This window comes from Pezoporus wallicus, unplaced genomic scaffold (genome assembly GCF_028554395.1).
Source record: "Pezoporus wallicus isolate ANWC-B61680 ecotype Strahan unplaced genomic scaffold, APGP_CSIRO_Pwel_v1 scaffold_6362, whole genome shotgun sequence".
NCBI classification, from domain to species: domain Eukaryota; kingdom Metazoa; phylum Chordata; class Aves; order Psittaciformes; family Psittacidae; genus Pezoporus; species Pezoporus wallicus.
The window spans coordinates 8,323,472-8,347,163 of record NW_026637663.1 but is presented as its reverse complement, the minus strand read 5'-3'; the positions used below and the strand labels follow the sequence as shown (position 1 = coordinate 8,347,163).

The window sequence follows — 23,692 nt, the reverse complement described above, 5'->3', positions numbered from 1 at the left end:
GCCGCCAGGCCGTTGGCTCCCAGGCAACCGCTGGGGAGAGGGCCCGGAGGGTCCAGCAGCGCCGGGCCCGGTCCGTGCGGCCGCGAGGGGCGCGCAGCCCCCGGCCAGTGAGCGAGGAGGCGGCGGCCCGGCGTGCTGCAACCATGGCGACGCCGGTAGCCCCGGCCCGCCCCCCGCGGGGCCGGGCGGGCTCGGGATTGGTCGGGGGGCGGGCGTTCGCCCTCTGCCCCCTGACCCTGCGCGGCGGCAGCGGCGGCAGGAGTGGAGGCTGCTGCTGGCCGTTTCCTGGTGGCCTGGCGGCGGCGCGGGAGGGAGGGAGGATGCGGCGCAGGTCTCGGCTGCTGCTCTGCTTTGCCTTCCTCTGGGTGCTGGGCATCGCCTACTACATGTACTCGGGCGGCAGCGCCGCACTGGCTGGCGGCAGCGGCGGCGGCAGGAAGGTGAGAGCCCAGCCCGGAGCCTGGCGCGGCGCGGGGCGGGCGGGGAAGGTGTGCTTGATCCGTGCCCCAGCGGCGGGGCGGCTCGGGCCGGGCTGGGCGGGGAGCGGCGCTGCCCGTTCCTGCGGCGGGGTAGACCCTCATCCCTGCTGGTGGGGGGGCTCTGGCGTTCAGGCGGGGTGAAACTCCCGCCGGCTTCTCCTTGTCCCCAGCCCGCTCGCCCTTCCCCAGCCCGCTTCCCGGAGGCAGATGGCTTCTTTGTGGACTTCAGACCGGTTTCAGCCTCGTCACGTCGCTCCCTACCCAACTGCGACCGGCCACGTCCCGGGCCGGGGGAAGTTGGTGTGGGAGGGGAGAATGGGGCGGGCGGGGACCTGGGCTGCTCTCCGGGGATGGGGGGCCCGCTTCGGCTTGGCTCCGCTCCCCTCCCAGCAGATAGTCTCTGCCCCTTTCTTCCTCTCTTCCCTTCCCCCGCCTCACCGGAGTCGTTTGGGATCGTGTTCCCACCTCGAGAACACGCGAGGGTCCGAGCTGGAAATTCATTTCCCCGTTTGTCTTCCCTCTTGGATGCACAGTGGTTTTCTTGCTCCTTAGCGCTAAGCCTAGAAGATAGCGTTTTCGGATCTGTTTTGCAATGTTTCAGGGAATAGCTGGATTTGTCACGTTTCGTGTCTGTGATGTGGAAGGTCTGTTTCTTCCTTTTTTTTTTTTTTTAACGGCTCAGTTGCTATCCTCCAAGAAGTTGTCTATTGACAGCACAGGACTAAGCTTTCCTTATTCTGTCCATCAACTTATGAAGTAAATTTCTCCGTGTGTTGTAGTAATTCATTGATCAGGAAGGCAACTGGGAGTTAAGTGCTTCGTAGTTCATGTTTATGTCAATTAAACCAGGGTTTCGTGGCATGGTGTGTCAAGTGACAACTTTATCCACTAACTAATTATGAGTAAGCGTGCTTTTTTTTTCTTTTGGTGGACTTTCCCTCCCCCTCCCCCCCCCCCCCCCCCCCCAAAAAAAAAAAAAAATGGAAAAGAGCGCCTACCAAAGACAAGAGATTTTTAGAGATTGTTTAGACCTTAGATTTTGGAACAGGAAAGGGGATAAAGCATCTCAGAATTGCATCTGTTTCAGAAAACCCGGTAGTGGGAAGAGGGCAAGTGAGTGAAGTGCATCGCAGCTAAGCAGTGTTATTTGCTAATTAAATGGCAGTCTCCTGTTAAGTGAAAAGTAGCCTTTCTTAAATGTAGCCGTGTATAAGGAGAGGAATCTCTTCACGTTGCTGTGCTGCAGTTTGGTTCATCAGTGCGTGTATCTCCAGTAAAATTCTGCTGATGACTGGTTCCCGTGGCAGGTTGTGAAAGCAAATACTTGCGTGATTACTTACATGAGCAGGGGTCTGGAGAATGAGTTGCTGCTCGTTGCTAATTGGCTCTCTGTTCTGATGTGCCCTGTTATATCTTTTCCCTGTAGTTTAGGAATGTGTTCAACATCAGCTTTTGACATTATATATTAAAGTAAGTGTTAAGTGTGTATTGCTAAATACAAGCTCTTGGTCCTTCAAAGTAGATACAGGAGCAGAAATAGATCAAGCATGAGATAGAAAGTAAAGCAGTAGCCTATAAAGCCTTTCTTGAAGAACCACCAGAGTGTATTTAGAAAGGAAAAGCAGTCTTGGGCTGCTGCTGATGTGTAGTGGTATAAAGAAAAGCTATCAAGGCAAATATATCTGCAGATACGGAAATACATTTTTAACTCTTATATTATGCTTCATTTGGAGTTTCCAGACAGATTTGCAACTCTGCTCAATTCATTTTTACTGCTGGAGAAACTGCAAGGTTGGGGATAGTGATTTGCCCAAGGTCACCTAGAAGACTAGGTGAGAATAAAATAGAAAATAAACCAGTTTTTCTGGGTATGAGGCTAGTACCTAATCTACTGGAACCTGCTGCTCTTTATTATTGATATTAGCAGGAGTTTTTATTATGGTTTTAAGATATACTGACACGTGCTTCAGTAGTATGATTTATTAAAATTCTGTGTGAAGTTCAGTAAACCTTGCTGGTCTGGGTAATTGGGAGAGTTTAGGAAAGATAATTTAAAGAAAATGAGACATTTGATGAAGCACAGTGCTAGGACTAAAAATGTGAAAGTTTAAAGTTAAACTGCGGTAAGGAAGAAAGTAGGTACTGTGACCACAAGAAACAAGTGGGGAAATTAACAATTATACGTGCATTGGTGATTTAGGATTCTATTTTCTGTCAGTGAAGCGTAAAATTTAATCCTGCGCCTCAGCGTAGGTTAACAAATGTAAGTAGAGGAAGATGCGTGTAATGTAATGGCTTTTGAATCTCAATAAAAGGCTTATTAACTTAGTGTCAGACCCTGGTATAAAGCAAAAACACAAACTGTCTTAAACTTAGGAACAGAAACCCTCCTGTAGTAAATTTCTTTGTGTGTATGACTTCATGTAGTCCTTATTACTTGCCCACTATTTCAGTATAATGGGAATGGAGTTTGTACAGAAGAACATCACCTTTAGTAAATTGAAGTTTCTGCAGTGTTCAGACTATAAAATTACAAAAGCTGGGAGGGGATAGTTCTCCAACTGTGTAAGCAATTTACCTGTTAATTACAGACCTAGTTATACAAACAGAATGTTTTTTCCACGAGGGTGATTCTTCTTCCATACACAGAGCTAGTTTGTTATCCAGATGTCCTGGATGTGTTTAGTACGGCAGCCAGTCCTGCTGTATGATGTGCACCACCATTCACTTTCTCTTCAGTGGAGTTGAAGATGTTTGCCCTTTGCCAGCATTGCACCTGAGTAAAAGAAGAGTGATTATTATTATTTTTTTCCCCTTGCTTTTGTTATTAGAATAGTGTCTGCGTTCATGTAAGCTTGTACTTGTTTTGGTTCTCTGTTTACAACTTTCTAATGAGATCTATGGAGCTATTTGAATGCTGCAGTGTGTGGTACAGCCTTGACCAGACTTTTGGCCCCTGGCGACAGCAGTGGAATCCACAGTCTTGCGTGCAGTGCTCTGGCCTGATAGGAGCTGAACTGGCATGAAAGTGTTTAAAGCACACAAGGTAGAAGCTGTCTCATTGGTAAATGTGTGAATAGTAATAACAAAAACATTAGGAAGGTGCAGTGTTTCTCACTCAGGACCTAGGCATAAAACTGTAGTAGAAAGAAGTGGTGTCTTCCATGTCTGGAATTTTGGGTGTGGCAACCTTTTTCTTTTTTGTCTTTAAAAAAAAAAAATAAATTCTTGAAAAGAAGGGTAGAGTCGAAGCCTTTAATTCAAAATGTTCTTGGAGGGGGAAAAAGTGTCTCTTTTTGCTTTCTTCTCACCTTTAGTGAATGTCCAATTAAAATGATTGTAAGCGCAGGAGAGCCATGTTCAGTTCATTCGTTTTCTAGCCACTGGGTTATAGATTGGAAAGAGTGAGTCTGATTCACTTGTGTAAAGGTTAGAGAAACAGTTTGCAAAAGAGAGGCAGTAACACGTAAGAAAGAAACTTGCAAGCCCTACAGTTGCGAGAATGTAAGAAAATGTGGGCTACTTTTATGTTCACTTAATGTGTTTTATATTAAAAAAGACTTTGGAATGGAGACTGGAACTTCCCTTCTTTTTGTGACTGAAGTTCCTAACCCACAGCAAAAGTGGTTTATGCTCTGTGTTCCAGACTTGTACAATGTGGAGCAGCTGGTGAAAAATGGGTAGAAAGTTACTCATACCCTCCCAAGCCAAAGTCATTGTGATGTGATCCCCTCTGAAGAGTGTGGATTTGAATTTGACTCTTCGTCACACAGGTTTTGAGTTCTTTAACCACCAAGCTCTTGCACAGTAGAGTGACTGGATTGGAAAAAACCCAAACCCAACAAACTCAACCCAAAAAACCACTGCCAGCCAAAACCTCCAGCTGTTTCCAAAAGAACTTGCTCTTCTAGGCATTAAGAGAGTAGCCCCTTGTAACTGAGCCCTTCAGGCAAGACGGAGGAATGTCTGCATCTTGTCGGAAGCACTCAATGCTTCACTGCTGCCAAGAGTGAAATCCTACTAGGCATACCCCAGAGGACACCTGTAGGCAGCAAGGGCATTTACTGTTAAAAGCTAAGGCATCAAGAGGGGCCTGCTAGGTTAAGCTACAGCTGAGCCAAGGTTTGGAGCCTCCTGGATTTAGGTGCCAGAATGCTGGCAATCTTTTGTTGCCATGTAAAGAGTGTCAGTTGTTTTTATGTTGGACCTCTGTCCCTTCCCACCCTTTGCTATGTAAAGGAGGAGGCTAAAAACAATCTTTCAGTAACAAGAGAAGGGTAACTTTTGCCAGTGCTTCTTAAAATTAGAAACGTATTTCTTTTTCATCAACTCTCTCTCCCTTATCCCCCCCCCCCCCCCCCCCCCCCCCAAAAAAAAGAAAAAGAACCCCCCCAGAAAACCCCAACAACACCAAATCCAAAATCACTTTGAACTAGAAGCTTGTTACTCTGGGCTCACCAGATTTACTGGGTGTAATGGAATGGAGAAATCTGATTAACGGTTGGTTGAGCCACAAGGAGGCAGGCTTCTCCTGTAGAACTGGTTATTGCCCTGTACATAGTGCTATTTTTCCTTTCCGTATTGTGGTTTTGTTTGGGTTTTTTTGTTATTTTGGAGCAGGCTTTTAATAAGTGGTGTACCATGGAGCTAGCTGAGATGAAATAAAATCAGAAGTAAAAGGTGATATTTTGCCTTTAGTGCATGACAAATTGGAAGTGACTCCATGACTTTGTGGAAACTCTGGGAAAAAGAAGCGAACTTTGCAAGTTCTTGTTCTACAAGGATAAAACTTTAGAATAACTCCTTCCAGCATGTGCAAAGCTTTCTTTTCCTATTTATTGTCTCCTTTTTATTTGGAACCCCTAAACTATTTCATTTACTGTTAAATGAGGCTGTTGTTGCCATTATGCATAATGACGTACATAGGAGAGTAAGAGTGCTATGTATGCTACAGATTTAGTATTCCTAACCTTCTTTCTGAAGGTTTAAGTAGGAGGAAAAAGGAAGTGTCTTTTAATTTCACATGCATTAGCCTGTTTTTGCCGGAGTATGACCCTTTCTCTAAGGGTGCGGTAAGGCAGTAGAGCTTCTTTTTGGAAGGAGGTTAAAAGCAACCATTCCAATTCTGATTTTTTTCCTTTCATCTGAGGAAGGCATTGCCAGGTTTAACTGCTAAATCTTAAGGTTAGCTTGCCACATAATTTTAAAACGTAACTTCAGGCCCTTATATGATGTGACATTGGACGCGATTTCTAATATCTTAGTCTTCAGACAAGTGAAAAAGTAAGGCTAAAATAGTCAGATTATCATGTGTCCTTTCTGTGGCATCTAGAAGGTGCAAGGAGATAGAGAAGGATGTTCCTCTACAACAGGTTACAGTCTCTGCTGATGTGCGTTTCTCTTTTCTACAGTTCTACAATAAATGCAAAAGAAATGAGGTGCCCATGCATTTCAATAATAAAGCTGTCCTTCTCGCACTAGGATGCAAATATGAGTCTCTGGTGTTTGTCATATTTTTTTAATATAACATATGTCACTTGACAAAGTGTCTTGGCAATTCAGTCACTTATTTTTGTGGATTACTTAATAAAATTTAACTTTGAGTGCAATGACAAGACAGTCAAAGGCAAATTTTGGGTAGTCTCTTTAGGGCTGTGGTTGTATCAAGCTCTTTTCTTTTAATCTGCTATTTGGAATGCTTCAGTGGGGCTTTTTTCCTGTTGATATGGGGGGGCAATGAGAAATCACTTCTTAGCTAGAAGACTGTTGTGTTGTCCCCTGCAACCTGCCAGATTAGAAACTGGTGAATTTGGCTTTGATATAGATGCTGTTGCTATTGGGTTGCTGTTAGCCAGTTTGTTTCATAAACGTAGAAGTAGAGCAGGGCTGATATGTGGCAGAAAGGGTTGGGGAAACAAGAATGAATTCTTCAGTAGTTTCATACAAAACATGGTCATTAACCAGCTTTTCACCCACTTCTTCCCTTTCATGTGGGCACTGTAGTAGCTTGCTGCACTTCTCTGTTATTCCGTTGCTGCTGTGGTTTGCTGCTTACTGTGATCTCTGTATACAAAGTTTATAAGCTTTAGTGATGTCATTAGACAGACACAGTTTGAAAACGTACTGCACTAATGAAGTGTGCCATGTACCTTACTTGCTCTGTCTTGTTGGTCTTGTGTTTTGAGACATATTGCAAATAAATGCCAGTCATTCTTTCCATGTGTTCTAGATCCTTCTAAAAATACATCATGAAAAGTGATGTAATAACCCTTTTTTCTAATTTAAGAAAAGGCAATTATCATCACTTGGTCTTTAGACACCCCCAAACCCTATTTAAACATATGTTAGAGAACTTTAATCTGTTTTCAAAATTACATGGTAATTCCACATTTTTTCCCTAGAAATCCTGATTATTTTTTCCACTTTAGGCTCTTTGGACCTTTTCTCTTTGGTTTACAATGTTATGTGTTATTGAAGTGCTTGTGTATAACTGGTACTGTTTTGTTAAGATGGTGGTAGATCAGATGAGATACGTGGTATTGTCTTCTAGAAAGCAACTCACAATGACACTCTGCTTTAGTATAGAAGAGACACTTTTATATTGGTACTGGGTGTCACAAGAAAATAACCCTTGTTGCAGGACTAGAAACTGTTCAAAAATATTTCCAGCAGACAGCCTAGGAAATATTTTTGGTTGCCTTTTTGGTGACTACATGAAACTTATAAATAATATAATATACAGTGGTTTTGGTTAAGTTAAATCTGTTTGAAAAGAAAGGATGAGGACACAGTTGATCTTGTGAAACTCAGGTGATGAATGTAAGCTGCTCAGAGGAAGTCAATGCAAATGATAAACAAAACTTGTATTTTTGTTTAAGTTGATTTGGCCCACTTAAATCTTTTCTCAATAAAACTACTCTTGAGAGCAGTTTAGCTATAGTGGTACAAATCAAGGGATAGCCAGGCATTGTACAAACAGTTTTTCAACTCCCTGGCCATTGATAACTTGTTTCCACCGAGCCCTAATTTTTATTAGGGCTCGGTGGAAAAGCCGTGTATTGCTAATATATTGCCAGTGCCATATGTTTGCAGTGCATTGAAATTCTAATAATGAATCTGCAGGAAGCAGTGAGACATTTGCATTTTTTTTTTGCAGGAATATAGGGCTGAATGTCATTGCCCGGATATATCGGGATAGTATGGAAACCGAATATCAGCGTGGGTGTTACAGAAGGAAACACTAAGCGGTTGTTTTTTGCCATCATGTAATGCAAAGCAGTGGAATCTTTAGTTATATAAATTTTAAAGCCTGGGTTTGCTCTTCATGCTTTTTGTTTTTAAATTATTTCTCATCTTCTCTTTCCTTTCATGTAAGCTTTCAGAGGAATAAGGGATGGCTTGAGGAGGGAAGATTGAAGAAAGTTGTATGTCCACATTAAAATGTTTGGTTTATGTGTTTGGGAATTTAAAGAGAGAGCATAAAATAGTAGAGAACTCTAGATACTGAACCATTTCATGTTCCCTCTGGGTCTGTAAGGTTCTTCCACAGAAAGCTTCGTATGATAGACCTCTCCTGCTAAGTGGAAGTGAAGATACTTAAGTATGTCATTGTTTTTTGTGCGTGTGCTGGATTTCTCTCTCCCCCCTTATTTGGAGAATGAATTATTTTATGAAACCTGTATGTTATTGGTGCATACCCAGTGCTTTCTCATCTGTCATTCTTTAAGTGCTCATTTGCCAAGTAATCTTACCATGAATGAAGCAGTCCTAGACTATTTGTGTCCTGTGGCAGTTGTTAATGATCGAGACAGTGGAAAAAACCCCTCAGCATCTGTTTTCTTTATTAAAGTGTAACTGATGCATCTCCTGTTGGACTATAGTATATTTTAAACTTCCAAACTTCTGTTGTGGCTTTACGGTAGGCTTTTTTTTTTTCCTTGGTCTGTATCAACTTGTGCGTTAAAGTTGTTTTTCTCCTGAGGGGGGAAAAAAGCAACTAGTTCATATGATAGCCTTCCAGTGTAGCCTCTGCAGGTATCTATCAACGCTTTATTTTTTTCCCTGGTTGTCTTGACATCTAAACTGTTTATTTTCTGCACTGTCCCTTTTTTGTACACTGGTTTTGTTACTTGCCCAGGGTACCTTTATTGTCACTAAAACAAGTTAAAATATGTTAGTCCGAATAGCTCCACCACCTGTCAAAGCACATCTCTGTAAAGGGGCTATCCAAGCAGATGTTAGTTTTGAGCTTCACTTAAGGAATTCAAATGGGAAAGGCATGAGATAATAAAAGAACAGAAAGTCTGAATTTTTAGAGCATTCTGTATATTCCCCAAAACTGCTACGTAGTGCATATCAGATGCAATAATTTGGATTTGTCTTCTTTATAACTGTGCTCTCTTATGGAAGTTGTAAAATTGTTGTAAAACCTGGATGCTTTTTTAATGAAAGCAAAGAATACTAGAGATTCTGCTGAGTTCAAGCAGTAGAAAAATGCAATAGGCTGTACTGAGTAATGGATGTGTTTGAAACAAAAAGACTTTATACAAGGAAAGATTGTACAAAGAATTGGCACTGAACTAATGCTATTGTGTACAAATTCTCAAAGACCTATGACTTAATGAGTAGAAAATGTTTTCTCCTTGTATACAGTTCCAAATATTTAGCCACCCTGGAAATAATCAACACAGCCAGAATTAGTTTTGGTTGCTAAAATAAATTTACTCTAGCTGGCTTGTTGATTTAAGGATGGTCGATAAATATATCGGTGTATATATGGATATATGTTTTAGTGAGATGAAACACTGAGGTTTGTAGATAGCTTGGCTGTTCTTTTTCTTTCTTGCTTCCCTTAAATTAAATGGAAAGCTCTGTTCACTTAAGTACACTTAGGCTTTCTTAAGACCTTCGTAAGGAAAAAGAGAATTTCCTTCTTTCTTATTTTGGTAGCAAGCTGCTGCTGACTAATCGACAGCCAGCCTGAATACTTACAGGTCATCGTCCAACCGTTTGGAAATGTCCCCATCACAAAACCACTACTGTGGTAGGTGGACCCGCCACACTGGGGGGGGGGGGGTGTGTGTATTGAATTGAAGTATATATCTGCTGGAGAGTTTTGCAAAATAAGGTTTGCATATGTTGTCCAGACAGTGTAGTAAGCTCTTGTTATGGGTGGTGGCACATCATCTGCTACAGGGGAATGCACCAGTCCTCCTGGTTACCGTAATAGATCATCCATCAACAGCAACCTTGATCATTTGCTCCTGTGTTATCTCTTTGGAGCAAATAAGGGGTGTTCTTTAGTTCTGACTTGTAGTGTCACAGCGCAATGTGCTCCTTTGCCAGCAGCCCCTGACATGAAGATGTTCTATGTCCTTTATCCTCAACAAATGGTGAACTGACTGTTCCACCATGTGGAATTGTTATTACCCATATATACTATGTTACTGAATATTTTTCAAGTTTTAATTAAGGAAATGCTTCTCTCTGTTCTCCTGACAGAACATCTAGCTTTTCTGATGGTGAGCAGTTGGTGAGCAGTAGTTGTAGCAAGTGCCATAGGAGCCTGTGAGAGAGCTGGAGCTTTATTACTTGGTGCACCTCTAAGAGCCATTCTTAATATCTCTTAGATTGGTAGATGTCTATTAAAAGAAGTGCCTCCACCCCACTTGTTAAACTGTGTGCTTTCTGTTAATAAGCACATTTTAAGTCCTTGCAGGTCTTGATAGTTGAAATGCTTCTTTCTGACTCCAAATGCCTTTTTATTTAACTAAAAGTAGTGGATAGTGGCCTAGCAACTAGCAGCACTTCTTTGCATCCTTAGGTTTCATATTCAAAGTGCAAGTAAGCATGGAAAGTTAAGGTGCAGTTGTTCAGTTATTCCCAATACTTTCTGAATATTCTTTAGCAAAAATAAGCAAGAGATTGATCCTGATGTTCACTCTGGCCTAGACCTACAATACCTGGCTTCATACACAGCAAAAGCTATTTGCTTAAAAATCCATTTCAGTTACCTACTGAGATAACTAATGCAGATCATAGTGGTGTTCTAGGAAAAATACTTCTTGTATCCTGGGAACAGTAGCTTGAAAATCAAGATGATAAAATTGGTCTGCAATCATTTAATGTTCTCTTGCGTGTGTGCTTGCAATCCTGAGAGGCAGAAGCTTATGTGAAAACTGGTTTTATACACACGGATGGTCTCGGAGTGTGACTTTTTTAATGTGTTGTTTTTTGGTTTTAAGTTTTTCATTATTATTCCTTAATGGTTGCAGATGTTTTAAATTGGGCCATGGTTGTGTCTTTATTTGGTGATGTGCCAAAGTAGCTCTGTGGTGGTTTGGGGGTTTTTGTGGGGTTTATTTTTAAGCATGTAGTAAATTTTTTGATGATTTCAACTAGTAAATTTGTTAGGTTGGCTATGTATAGTTAATGATTTTCTTGATAAACTTGGCTGTTGTAAACATTGTCCAACAGTATTAGAAAGTCTGGTGAAAAGATACCACCAGCTGTTCAGAACACTTTTGACTGTTGTTTGCATTACAGCACTGTTTATAGTCCTCGTTCTATCATGCAAAAGATTGAATGGTCTTAACAGGCTATTACTACACCATGGACTTGGAAAAGGGCTTCTCCCTAGTAGGATTTAGGTATCTGTGAATGTTAGCTGTGTTCTTATGGTAGAAATGCCTATGTGGCTTTCTCTTGGCATGGCCTTTCACTCAAACCCAAACCTTATTGTCTATGTGTAACTCAACAAGCTGTATTAGATAATTGGCTTTTATGGATTAAAAATCAGTAATTGAATGGACTTCAAGAAATGATAATGTCCCAAGTTATACATCATAGGGAAAAGATAACTCAAGCTTTTCAGCCTTCAGCATTGAAGTGTAATGGGACCTCATGGTGCTAAGCTTAATAGAATGTGGGTCTGGATCTGATATGGTAGTCAAGCTGTGTAGTGAACCACAGCTAGTGTCCAATCTTAGTGTGGTTGATACTGACCACTTCTAAATCCTCCAGTTCACATATATTCGGTTTTGCTTAAATTGTGATATTCTGATGTATATTTCGAAAAGCAAGTACAGTTCAGATGCAGGGAACAGTTTGGAAATATGGCATTTGTTCAGATTAACTGTTATTGTGGCTATCATCTCATGATGATGTTGTCCCAGTTACTGAGAAAAGTTTCCAGTGCCAGATCTGGATAAGTATGCAAGAAAAGTGATGTAAAAAAACTTTCTGCTACTCACTGAATGTTATGTATCCTGTAATGATTATAAAGGTAGTTTAGGGATGTTGTTAGAGAAGTCTTGGGATGCAGGAGAACTTTCGATGTTACGTTCTTTCAATACTTTACGATGCCTGAACTGATTCCTTCTTAATTGTAAGCTGCTCTTTGGTGTGTGTTGTAGGGTAGTGCTGTTGAAGTGATTTGGTAAAATCTTGTAAAGACTCCTAGGACTATGTTAGGAAACACTGGGTTTAGTGTGCCCAATTTGTGGTGAAAGCCAGTTCATAATGATGACTAAGCAAGGTGCTGGATGTTAGTGGGTCTATGCACATATTAGTCTTCTAAGATGTTACCTTCTTTTTCTTAAAAGACATGACTAGCAGAACTCAAGGAGAAACTGTGTTTAAGATGGCAATTTCTATTTAAATGATCCATAAAAGGATTGAAATGATGGAAATTCTTTGACTCTAAGCACTTGTTTATGTATGCAAAACAGCTATAAGTGTGTGCAGTTTGCTTTGATTATGAAAACTTTTCAGTTCAAGTGTTGTATACCATCTTATTTTGAGTTTATTCCTAATTCATGTTAGCTATATGACTATATCACTTTCCTCTTGTACTGTCATGATATTTTGCCAGAACATCATGACACATGCTGTTTTTTTTTGGGTGGTATTTTTTTTGTGGGTTTTCGTTTTGTTTTTTTTTTGTTTGTTTGTTTGTTTGTTGGTTGGTTATTTTTTTGGGGGGGGGGTTGGTTTGGGTATTTTTTAGCAGTATTTCTTAGTTAAAGCAGTATTTTGAGGTAGAGATTCTATTTTATACAAGTGAGGATAGATGTAAAACTGGTTTTGGCAAAGCATGTGTGGGTTTGGTTTTCTTTCAAACTGGAGACAGTGGCCTTTTTGTACATGGAGATACTTTGTTTGCTGCTGTTTCTCATACAAAATTTGAACAAGTCTGACTTTCTTCTTTCTGCCTGGAAGTGTGAGCTTTGCAGTGACGCAGTTCTAAGTGAGTTGAAGACATTTGCCTGCTTTTGTCTTCTGCAGGTTAAAGTACTGCATTCCTTTTCCTGGAGGGAGGTGTCAGAGAGGAAGTGTTAAAGGGTCAGTCCGGAAAACATACTTTCACATAAGCATCTTCTCAGAGTAATTAAAAGATGTTTTTTTTTCCTAGCTTATTTTATCAGCTAGCGCTTACGGATATCAGTTTTCTAGCTCTGAATTTGTTTAGCTGGCTCTTTTGTCAGCTGAAGAAAGAAGTCTCCAATGGGAGTGTTTTTTTGGAAGCATGTCAGTGTAACTGTTCTTCTGGCAACTGCACGATGTTTTCATTTAGACTGTTCTCATGTTCTTACTGACAGTAGGCTGTAGCAGCTGGGATAGCAGCATGTTTGCTTTCTTGTGACATGGTTTAGTTTTCTTTTTCAGGCTTATCAGTTTAAGACAATAATTTTATAGTTTCCATCCCCCCTTGTATTCAAATGGCATTTTGCCACTATACAAATAATGAAGAAAATGGCAATGGAACGATAGGAAGTGCTAGTGCTGGCTTCCCTTCTGGTTTTGGAAGTTAGTAGTTATTTCATGCCTGAATGCTATTTTTGCACATAGTTCAATGGTCAAGCAGTTGATTCTCTTTTACTCCCTTTCTGAATTCTAGGTTTTTGCCAGGAAAACAAAGCTTTTTCCCAGCTCAGCCAGCAGGCATCAGTGCTTCCCAGTTACTGCAATGATGCTAACATTGATAGAACTACTGTTGAGATGGGAGTTGTCCCAGTTGTATAGTTTGAATAGGTGGATACTACGGTATGGGCTGTATTTCTACTGTTCCTCTGAGTGCTAGCATGCCCAAGTGTGTCATCTTAATTTGTCCACATTAACTTTAAGATTAATCCCCTAAATACTTTAGTGAAGAGAATGCTAGACTCATGTCTAGTAAAAATGCCTTTTAGCATGTTATAGTGGAGTAATTAGTCCCTAACATGGTATTAATAATCACAGTTTTTATGTTTACTTATCCTAGTATAATCTATCTCACAGGTAGCACTATGCAGTTTTTCAGCTGTTAATTTGAGTCTGCCTTTTTTTTTCTGGAAGTGCAATTCTAGTTCTTATGTCCATTCTGATAATAGTAGTCAGTTGTAACATGCACTGCCCTCTTACTCCTTTGAGGATTGAAGATGTGCAGCAGAAGCAGTATTCTATTTGTCCAGTTCCTGTGCTGTGCTCTCGAGTTTGTATTTGAATCTCTAGCAGCTGTGCTCTTTATATCTTAGTTGAAAAAAAGTACTGTGTAAATAAATTGCATGTTCTCTTTTTCCCTGCGACTATGAAAAGCTACTGATACTGACATGACAGTATTCCTGCCATGGACCACAGAACGTATGGTGAATACATTTTGGGAAATCTGCTACCTAACCAGGCACTTATAAAGAAAGTTAGATTGTCACTTGATTATTTTCCATTAACTGAAACTTTTATGATCCTAGATCTAAGCATTAAATAATTGCATGCTGGCAGAATATGAAAAAAAGGAGCTCAAACCTTCCATTTCTGAAACTAGCTTGAACTAGCAACTGACTACTTCTGTATCTGATGCCCAGTGTTCAACAGCAGTGTTTCTGTGGAAGTTGGTCTACAAGAATCTAATAATTTGCATAGTATCTGGTACACACTGGCACAGGAAAAGGAAATGTAATGATATAGGGTGCTACTTGATCATAAAAGGCATAGTATATGTTGTATGTAATTTTCATCAGTTGCCAACAAAGCATCTTGTATAAGAAAAGAAAGTAATGGGGTGAAGATAAGCTGTAGGTGAAAAAGCAAAGGAAGTTATGCTATGGAAATGTAGCTGTTTACTTCACTTTATCTTGGAAAATAATCACAAGCCCTAAAAGAACAAACATGTGTTTTACTAAACATTAGTATAAAATGCTGCCTATATTGCTTGGTCTCTGCATGAAAGTCAAATGCAGTGGAACTGAAGGAAATCTGGGAACAGTACCGTGCTGCAGATGTGTTTTTTGGTTGGTGTTTATTTGTACTAATGGCAACAATGTCTAAGTTTAGTTATCCTGTTAAATTCACTTTGCTTTAAGGCTTACAAAACAATAGTCTCTGCTAGGAATAACCATGCAGTTTTAGACTGGGCTGTTCAATACACCTGTTTACCAAGTTTACTTGTAGACAAAGCCAGTTATTTCACATTAAGAGCAAATATGCATGGAAAGCTGTTCTCTTCATGTTTGCTTTGTTGTTTGGGCTGTTCCATCACTGTACTTGACCATTTGGTTGCTTCTTGACAACACAACTGATTTATTTCTTTTTCAGTCATGTTTGGATTTTAATGAAGACAATTGGCTTTGTTTTGTTTTGTTTGTAGACTCTGTCAGTTGCCTTCAGATTTGCATTAGCAGAGAAGGAGGCTTCTACAAACATAATCCACATCTGTCATTGTACCACAGTGTCTTTTTTGGCAGCTATAAAGTACGGTGTGTGTAAAGAGAAATATGCGGTGTAGGAGTGTACAAAACTAAGAAAGATGAACACAGTTGTGGTCCTCCATCCTAGGATGCGGGGTGATTTGGGTTGTACCCACTTTCGGTGGGTACATTTCAAAACGAGTTCTACAATAGTCTGTAAAAACCTGACTTTTACATAGCCACAAACCGTGGAAAGATTCAGCTGGGTGGGAGAACCCGTGAGTGAAGTTACAGCTCAAACTGTGGCAAAACTAAGGTACTGAAAATCTTCTAGAAGGGTCAGTTAACTCTGTAACCATTACAGTGACTCCAACTATTGAAATACTGGGTTTAGGTTATCTTTAGAGCTAGAATACATGTCTGAAAGATAAGATGAACTCGCCTTTTTTTCCATTGATGGCTGTTTGGGAATTCACAGTAACTTTTGGCAAGTAGTGGGTTAGTTCTGGCAAGCATGGGGCACCCATGGCTCCCACTGCAGTCAGTGCTTCTCTGCGGTACAAACCAGCTGGTGTTGATGTGATTTTTCAGGCTTGCTTTCTTTTTGGGCCATTGCTCCTGCTAGTTAAGTGGTACTGGTGCTGGAAATGTCAATGCCTATCTTAATGTTGCACAACTTCAGCTTATGTCAAAATTGATCAGAAGGTGTTTTGAGAGGAGATCTGCAATTATGAAGGGGAGGTGAAACTGTGAACTCATTTTTTTCCTATAACTTTTAACTTGTTTGCTGTTTTACCATGTGATTTTTTCAAACTGTACTTCAGTGGTAAGCTTGGGCTGTTGACTGAGAGAGGCTGTATATTGTGCAACAATATTCATTTGCTGAAGCTGTTTTGCAGCTGCCTTCTTACAGATGCACTAATTCTGAATGTGTTGCATGTTCAGCATCCCTCTCTGTCCACATTTTTACTTAAAACAAAACCTGTCTTGTCATGCTGCTGTGAAAGAAATTGGACTGAAGATTTCTTCTATTACAACAAGAAATTACAAGCACCATTTCCCCAAATTTTTACCATTTGTTGTGTGCTATTTTACTTTATAAACTGTCTGCATTGAGTGCAAGTGGAAAGTATTATGTCTTATAAATTAAAGTTAATCTGCTTGTGATATTTTTTGTTGTACTGTTTACAGTCTTTAAGACTTCTTAAATATGTTGGAACTTGTTTCTTTTTGAGGATGGCAAAATGTCTGATTGTCTTTCACATCACCATTTACTCTGTGCTGCAGTTTCAATAAGCAGGTGTGTCAGAGCCTTAAGTTATCCATATAAAGCTGCAGACCAACACCTTATTTTCTGGATCTCTGGTTACTGGACAGTTGTAGTTGAACATGGTTTCCAAACCAGAATGATGTTGACCTCAAATGTCACTGACATAAGGATACTGTAATAATTTTCTCTATAAAGGATTGGTTAAATAGAGTAAAAGCCATGTGGGCAGGACAACTTTTACTTTATTTTTGTCTATAGGAGGAAATGCACTGTTACTGAACTCTCATGCAAGATACTATGACCATATGGTTATGATTAATGCATAAGTGTACTTATTTAAAATTTTACAGTCTTCTGCCCCCCCCCCCCCCCCCCCAACCTCTTGGTTTCCTCATTGTGTAGTGTTAACTAATAGCAATGAAATTTTACTATACACATTTTCATTCTTGAGAGTTACAGAAGGTTATAACCTTTTGGAGACTAGATAGCTCCTTGGAGTCCTTAAAGAAGCATGGTTTTCATTATAACAAAGGCTATATTCTGCAAAGCCTGAACAGCATCTTCTGTCTACAGTCATCATAATAAGAAAATCTCAGAGCATGGCCAATGCTTGAAATTCAAGTAAGGTTTAGTAGACTTCCTTTGAATGGTTATACAGTAGTAGTACAGAGGCTACCAAATTTACGAGTTAAAATTCATGCTAATTTTCAAGATGACAGTGAAAACAATCAGCTATGTGTTCAGAGGGTTGGTTCATTGCTCTACCAAGGAGCTCTGCCCCAGGAAGGAACTTTGGCTTGGTTTATAAAGATCACAGAATAGGTTCTTATTCTGTGCTGACTGTCTTTCTTTGCATCTGGTAACTTATTGTCCCTCTGATTTTTATTTTTTTTTTTTTTTTTCTGTTTTCACCCTTCCAGCTGATACTTGACTGCTGCAAATAAGTAGCCATGTGGTTACTGTCTTCACAAATAGTTTTTGGAATATTTTCCCACAAAGTTATGCTATTTTATTGTACCTGGTTTTAAGGAATTTGTCTGCTGGTAGGATTATACTGGATTATCTGTTTTACAGTAGTGGTTTTTCTGGTGCAAACCATACATGTAGGCACTGACGCAGAAGAAAATAGAGTTCTTGCCTGTTGATGTGTTTTGGCCACTGGTGCAAACCAGTACCCTTTGGGAGCTAATTATGTAAAACACTGTCATAAAGCAAGAATAATTTTTTCCCATCTTGCTTAGAGAATTCTCAAATTAGTGTGGGACAGGGAAGTTCAGAAACAAACAGAAAAATAACATGGTTATTTTACTGCTGGAGGGAAAGTGTGATATAGTGCTGTGCTGATGGTAACCGAAGCCTGAGGAACATAACGGTCTTGCAAAACCCCACAGTTCTTCAGAGTAAGAGAGTGCGTATGCTGGGTGGCAGGAGGTAATGCCAACACTTCAGACAATTTGATGTTTCAAAGTGAACTTAGGTATGAATTTATCCAAGATTTTGAGTGAAGGTTAACTTAATGTTCACAAGGACGTTTTGAAAAAGTTTCTGCCAGATCTGAATTAGCTGTCATTGTGGACTCTTTTTCCAAAGAAATCTGCTCTTGTTAGCAGTCTTGTGGAGTCTGTGTTTGTGTGGCATGGCATATCTCCAAAGGCTTGGGAATTCGTTTTTGAAGAGTGGTGATGTAGCTATTTCTTTATTCTAGCTGATTACGAAATCAACCATCTTTGTTCTGCTCATTCTAATATATTCATTCCATAAATCAGATATAACCATCAGTATTTTTCCTTGAAGCTTTCCTTGCCTTTGTGACATTTTCAATTGCTTGACTTGAGGAACTGGTTTTCAAACCCAGGCATTTGTATTTACTTAGAGGGATATAAAACTTAACGTTTGTGCTTTTAATTTCTGAGATTTGTCCATAGCAGGTACTGATGACAAGAAAACAGTATGTGAACTGCAGAAAAATATGCCCTGTTAGTGCAGATTATCAACACAGGTGTTATGGGTAGAAACTACCACAATGCAGAAACCCTCTCAAATTTAGCCTCTGAAGCTGAAGCTGTGCATCAACAGCTAGATTCAGAAGTTGAAGAGTTACTTGTTACAAGTAGTTGAGAGCGGCTTCTCTGTTTTAAAATCTTATTTAACATCTTTGACTGTGAGCTATACCTTTTGTTGTACTTGTGTTCAGTGAAACCAGTCTAAGCATTTGTCTGATGTGTCTGTTTTGAAAAAAGCAATCTGTTCAGTGATGTTTTTTTGGTTTTGAACAGCAACACATAGAATTCTTGCCTGTCGTTGCTCCCTCTGTCCATGTGACTTCTCTTAAGGGTTTTTGCCAATCTGCTGTGGTTTTCCAGTGGAAAGGTCAAATTTTTCAAGCAGTCTTTCTTTCCCATTGCCATAATAGTATCATTGCCATACTCTTCAGCAGCATGCTTTCTGATCAGAAAGCAAGTCTTAAGAAGTACTGCATGGGCACTTATCTGTTAAATGGGTGAATAAGTGGTCTCAATTAGTGCAGAAAGCAAATAAACTGACATAATTATTTTGTTAAGAGCCAGATTTTAAATGCACCCAATTCACTGTAATTACTGATTGACTAGTTCAGTAATTGGCCACTTGTGCAGAATGTGCATCTGGTAGCCTCAGATGGCTAGTGAAACAGTTCTCATCTTGAAGTTTTGGGAAATAGGACACTAAGTGTCAAGCTGCCACATACTGATTCCAAAGACAATCATTGCATAAGTTTTAAAACTAAAGCTTTCTTCCATGGAAGTTTTTTAATTGAAAAAAGCAGGTTTTCTTTGCCCTGTTTCAGAATTTAGTTTCTTGGGAAATACATCTTTTGATGGGAGTGGAATTCTTATGTTGAACACACTATTAGTGCTCTTGAGTTCAATAAACTAGTGTTTTTGATAGTTCTACCTGTTATTTTTGAAGAATGTGCTTGAAAGAGGTAATTAATTGTTCATAAGTGTTATGAGACTGGAAGTTTTCACTAGATACACATTTGGCTTTACTCAGTATTGTCCTTTAAGGGAGTAAAAACAGCTGCTTGTTAGTACAGGAAAGGTCTGAATGAAGACTTTCTTTTAAGTCTCCATATCCAACCCCCAGTATTGTTATTCCCACACCTCCTTCCTTTCCTCTGAGGTAGAGTGACTTGATTTCTTTGTAACAGATTTTAAGCTATAGGTCTTTGTGGGACTTTTTTTTTCCATGATGGGAGGAAGAACATAAGAAGAGTCTGAAGAGGGGTGTTACTGGAATTGAAAGGGAAGTCTGCTGTTGGGCTTTAGATAGTTTTCCCAGTGTGTCTTGCTCAGACAATTGTGCATGACAGGTATGGTTTTACAAGTGGCTAAGAAGTTCTCTTCTCCAGGAGGTGGGAGAGGCTATGTGGTTGCAGATATTTTTATTAGCACACACAATAGTTGGTGGCGTTTTTTTTGTTGTTGGTTTTGATTTCTTGTTTGTTGTTTTCTTTTTTTTTTTTTTAATAGAGGTAGTGAATTTTGATATTCAAGGTCTGAATCTGTCAACTAATAGTGAAGATATTTCAGTACTTAAAAGTACAATGACTTTCTTCCCGGGCAGTCTAGATTTCCATTTCCTCCCTGCTTTGGGGGTATGCACTGTGCTAGGTAGCATCTTGTGCCTTGTATTTTAGTCTGTCTGGTTAGACTGCAAAGAGTGAGCCGATGAACAACTTCACAAACCCTATGATTTTTTTGTATTATGTTGGAAGCTTTTTTTGCTTTGAATCTAAAGAGGCATGTAGTGAAGAAGAAAGCTTCACAGCCAGGCATCAAATACCTTTTCTTTTTTGGTTTTGCTGTATTGTACGTAATAAGCATAGCCTATAAAAAGCATAAAAGCATTCTGTTATTTTCTTTGCTTCCACTTGATGTGAAGATCTTTTTCTGGTAATATGACAATTTTCCATTCTTACATCCATACTGGAATATAGATAGACTGTGAACTCCCTCTTCCTCGTAGCTGGAAATGTCCTAGCGAAAGCCATTGAGAAAGGCTGTTGTAGGTGGAATAAGTCAAAATAATTGCTGTTGCTTGCAAGTTTGGCTGTGCTTTCTGTGAGATTTTATTGTCAAAAGGACTGTGGGTGAATCTGCAATGACAGTAGAGTGAAAGCCCACAGAGCTGCCGCAACAGACGTAGCTAGTGCCATGGATACACAACAATGTGTGTGTATTGCAATAGAAATTAAACCTGCTGTTCCTGCTTATGAATGACCAATTACTCTCAGCCTTGGCTCTGAGGTGAGTAGAATATGTTTTGCTGCTATCCACTACATTAGGGTGCATTACAGTAGGTTTTGGGGATGTAGCTTGTACTGGCAGGGAGACTTGACTCTAGTCTGTGATAAAAGACTGCATTTGCATGAGAATTTGTAGAAAAAATACTTAGCAGTAAATAGTAGAAAGGGAATTTTGGAAGCAACAAGGAAGTTTGAGGGCTATTAATTCTAAAGTGAAGAAGGTTACTACAGCTCTTCATTCAGCTGTGTTCAGTGTTAGTGGGTTGACCTTTGCTGGCCACGAGGTGCCTACCAAGCTGCTCTATTGCTCCCCTCCTCAACAGGACAGAGGGAGAAAATACGAAGGAAACCTTTTGGGTTGAGATTAGGACAGGAAAGTCATTCAGCAATTACTGTCATTGGCGAGACAGACTCAACTTAAGGAAATTAATTTGTTGGCAATTCAGAGAAATTAGAACAAAATCTAAAACCACTTTCCCCCCTGCCTCCCTTCTCAGGCTTAACTTCACTCTTGACTCTTGTACCTTCTTCTCCCTTTTATCATACAACAGTATTGTAAAACTCAGTTGTTTTTTTGATTTTTCTGCTTGTCCATCTCTTAAGTGAGTAGAAACTCATGACACAACTTCAGTGAGGAAAGGTAGTGAGGGAAGACAGTAGCCAACATTTCTGGTACACAGTTCATATGCACATTTACAGGGTAGTAAATCTGCAAGCTTGTCTTGAACACAGGAACTATGTCTAGGACTAAGGGGTTTCTGTATTATTATTATTAGTGTAACCATAGATCTTCAACAACTTTGTACATTTTTACTCCAGGTACTATCGGCACATGCATTAAAAATGTAGGTTGCTGAATGAAACAGTAGTGGTAATCAGAGCAGTAATAATAATACTAATAATTGGAGTGTGTGGGAAAATTTAAACCAGATATCTTCATTCTTACATTTCGGGGAGATAGAAGTGCACAGGATAGCACCATTGATACAGAATAGACAACTGCAAGAGAATGTAGTGAGTGGCCTTCTCTACCTTGCCATCTGTTGGGTTGCCTTACAGCATATGTCACTAACACTTGCATGGTTTTCCAAGAGTTTTGAGCCAGTGTCCTTTATTTTTGTTTATAATCTTGGTAAGGCAACTCACGGTTTGGAAGCTAAGCAACAGTGATGAGGAAACAATTTTCTGTTTTCCTTGTGACTGTCAGTCTGACTAGCTCGGGTGTGAGCTCACTGCTCTGGGCTTTTGCAGGAACGCTCATTTAATCAGGTTATTAACATTAATAGGTCTACGTGAGCTCAATTACTGTGTATCAATACTTACTTAGCAAGAACAGATAATTTAGTGGGCAATACTACTGGACTAGTAAAAGACTTTGCTCAACCAAGCTGTTCTGCAACCCATAAGGCAAAGAGGAAGGAAAACAGCAGGAAAGAAGCTCTTCCCCCCCCCAGCCCCAACAACCCAGTTAAGGTTGAAAAGGGCAGGAAAAGAAAATGTGAAAGTGCATACACCAAAAGGGTATCGTCAACACAGCACAGTAGGAATAGTTGCTCTGCTTTAGGAGAAAAGAGTTGGCAGAGCACAGAGAGTGGGCACTGTAGAGCTGAAGGGAGCAGATGGGTCTCAGAAAAGAGGGTAGATCATAGAATGAATTTAAGCATGTTATTTTTGATCTTGTGCCTTTAAAGTGACAGTGGGTAGACCAAACACCTGTTCTTTATCATCACTTTTTAGGAAATGTAAATAAGCCTAAATGTTAATTAACTTCTAAAACTTCACCTCAGCTTACTTCTAAAATATTTGCTGGTGTGTTTCCTCTGTACACAGATGGGGCATTTTGAGGAAAATGATCTTTGTGAAAACACCTCCACAACCCTGATGACATACTGTAATATAGGACAAGTTTAGGAGTAAGTTAACTTAAGAACCAATTAACCTATTTCATTGGTATATATGTAGTACTGTTATAAAAAGTTTGTTGGGTGCATCTCTGTTGTTGATCTGTGTGGTGAAGAGAGGCTGTTTGCTATGTTTCATTGTGGTTCTAGGACTTCATCTTCACTTTCCATTTCTCGTGTCGGGAGTTTGCATTAGATGTCAGTTCTTGGAATGCACTGTGCTTCTGTAGAGAACAAGCTGTGGAGGATCTTGCATCTTTGTTAAAAGTAGTGAGCTACAGGTGGAATCCTGGGGTAGGACTTCAGCTTTGGTTTCACCAGGAGGGAGGATGATGCTTCGAGCATGCTGGGGCTGTGCCTTAATAATAAATGCTGCAAAACTCCAGAAATAGACACAATGCAAACTTGCACCAAGGAGTACCCCTTTGGCATACTAAATCACTATTGCAGGTGCAGCTGGTGTGAGCCACATCATTACTTAGAATCATAGAATAGTTAGGGTTGGAAAGGACCTTGAGATCATCAAGTTCCAACCCCCCTGCCATGGGCAGGAACACCTCACACTAAGCCATGTCACCCAAGGCTTTGCCCAACCTGGTCTTGAGCACTGCCAGGGATGGAGCATTCACAACCTCCCTGGGCAACCCATTCCAGTGCCTCAGCACCCTAACAGGAAAGATTTTCCTCCTTATATCCAATCTAAACTTCCCCTGTTTAAGTTTTAACCTGTTACCCCTTGTCCTGTCACTACAGTCCCTAATGAAGTGTCCCTCCCCAGCATCCCTATAGTCCCCCTTCAGATACTGGACGTCTGCCGCCTTCTCTTCTCCAGGCTCAACAGCCCCAACTTTCTCAGTCTGTCTTCATATGGGAGGTGCTCCAGTCCCCTGATCATCCTTGTGGCCCTCCTCTGGACTTGTTCCAACAGTTCCATGTCCTTCTTATGTTGAGGACACCAGAATGCACACAATGCTCCAAGTGAGGTCTCACGAGAGCAGAGTAGAGGGGCAGGATTGCCTCCTTTGACCTGCTGGTCACACTCCTTTTGATGCAGCCCAGGATACGGTTGGCTTTCTGGGCTGCAAGTGCACACT

General features: G+C 40.3%; 1 protein-coding gene across 1 annotated transcript in view; it reads left to right on the top strand.

Moving 5' to 3' along the window:
- Nucleotides 1–225: 225 nt before the first annotated feature.
- The window catches only part of GALNT2 (polypeptide N-acetylgalactosaminyltransferase 2), a 100,263-nt gene continuing 76,796 nt past the window's right edge, over nucleotides 226–23,692 (top strand). Inside the window, exon 1 of the mRNA XM_057407024.1 lies at nucleotides 226–440. Within this exon, the coding sequence (XP_057263007.1) occupies nucleotides 321–440 (120 nt within the window). The 5' untranslated portion in view covers nucleotides 226–320. The remainder of the gene's footprint in view (nucleotides 441–23,692) is intronic.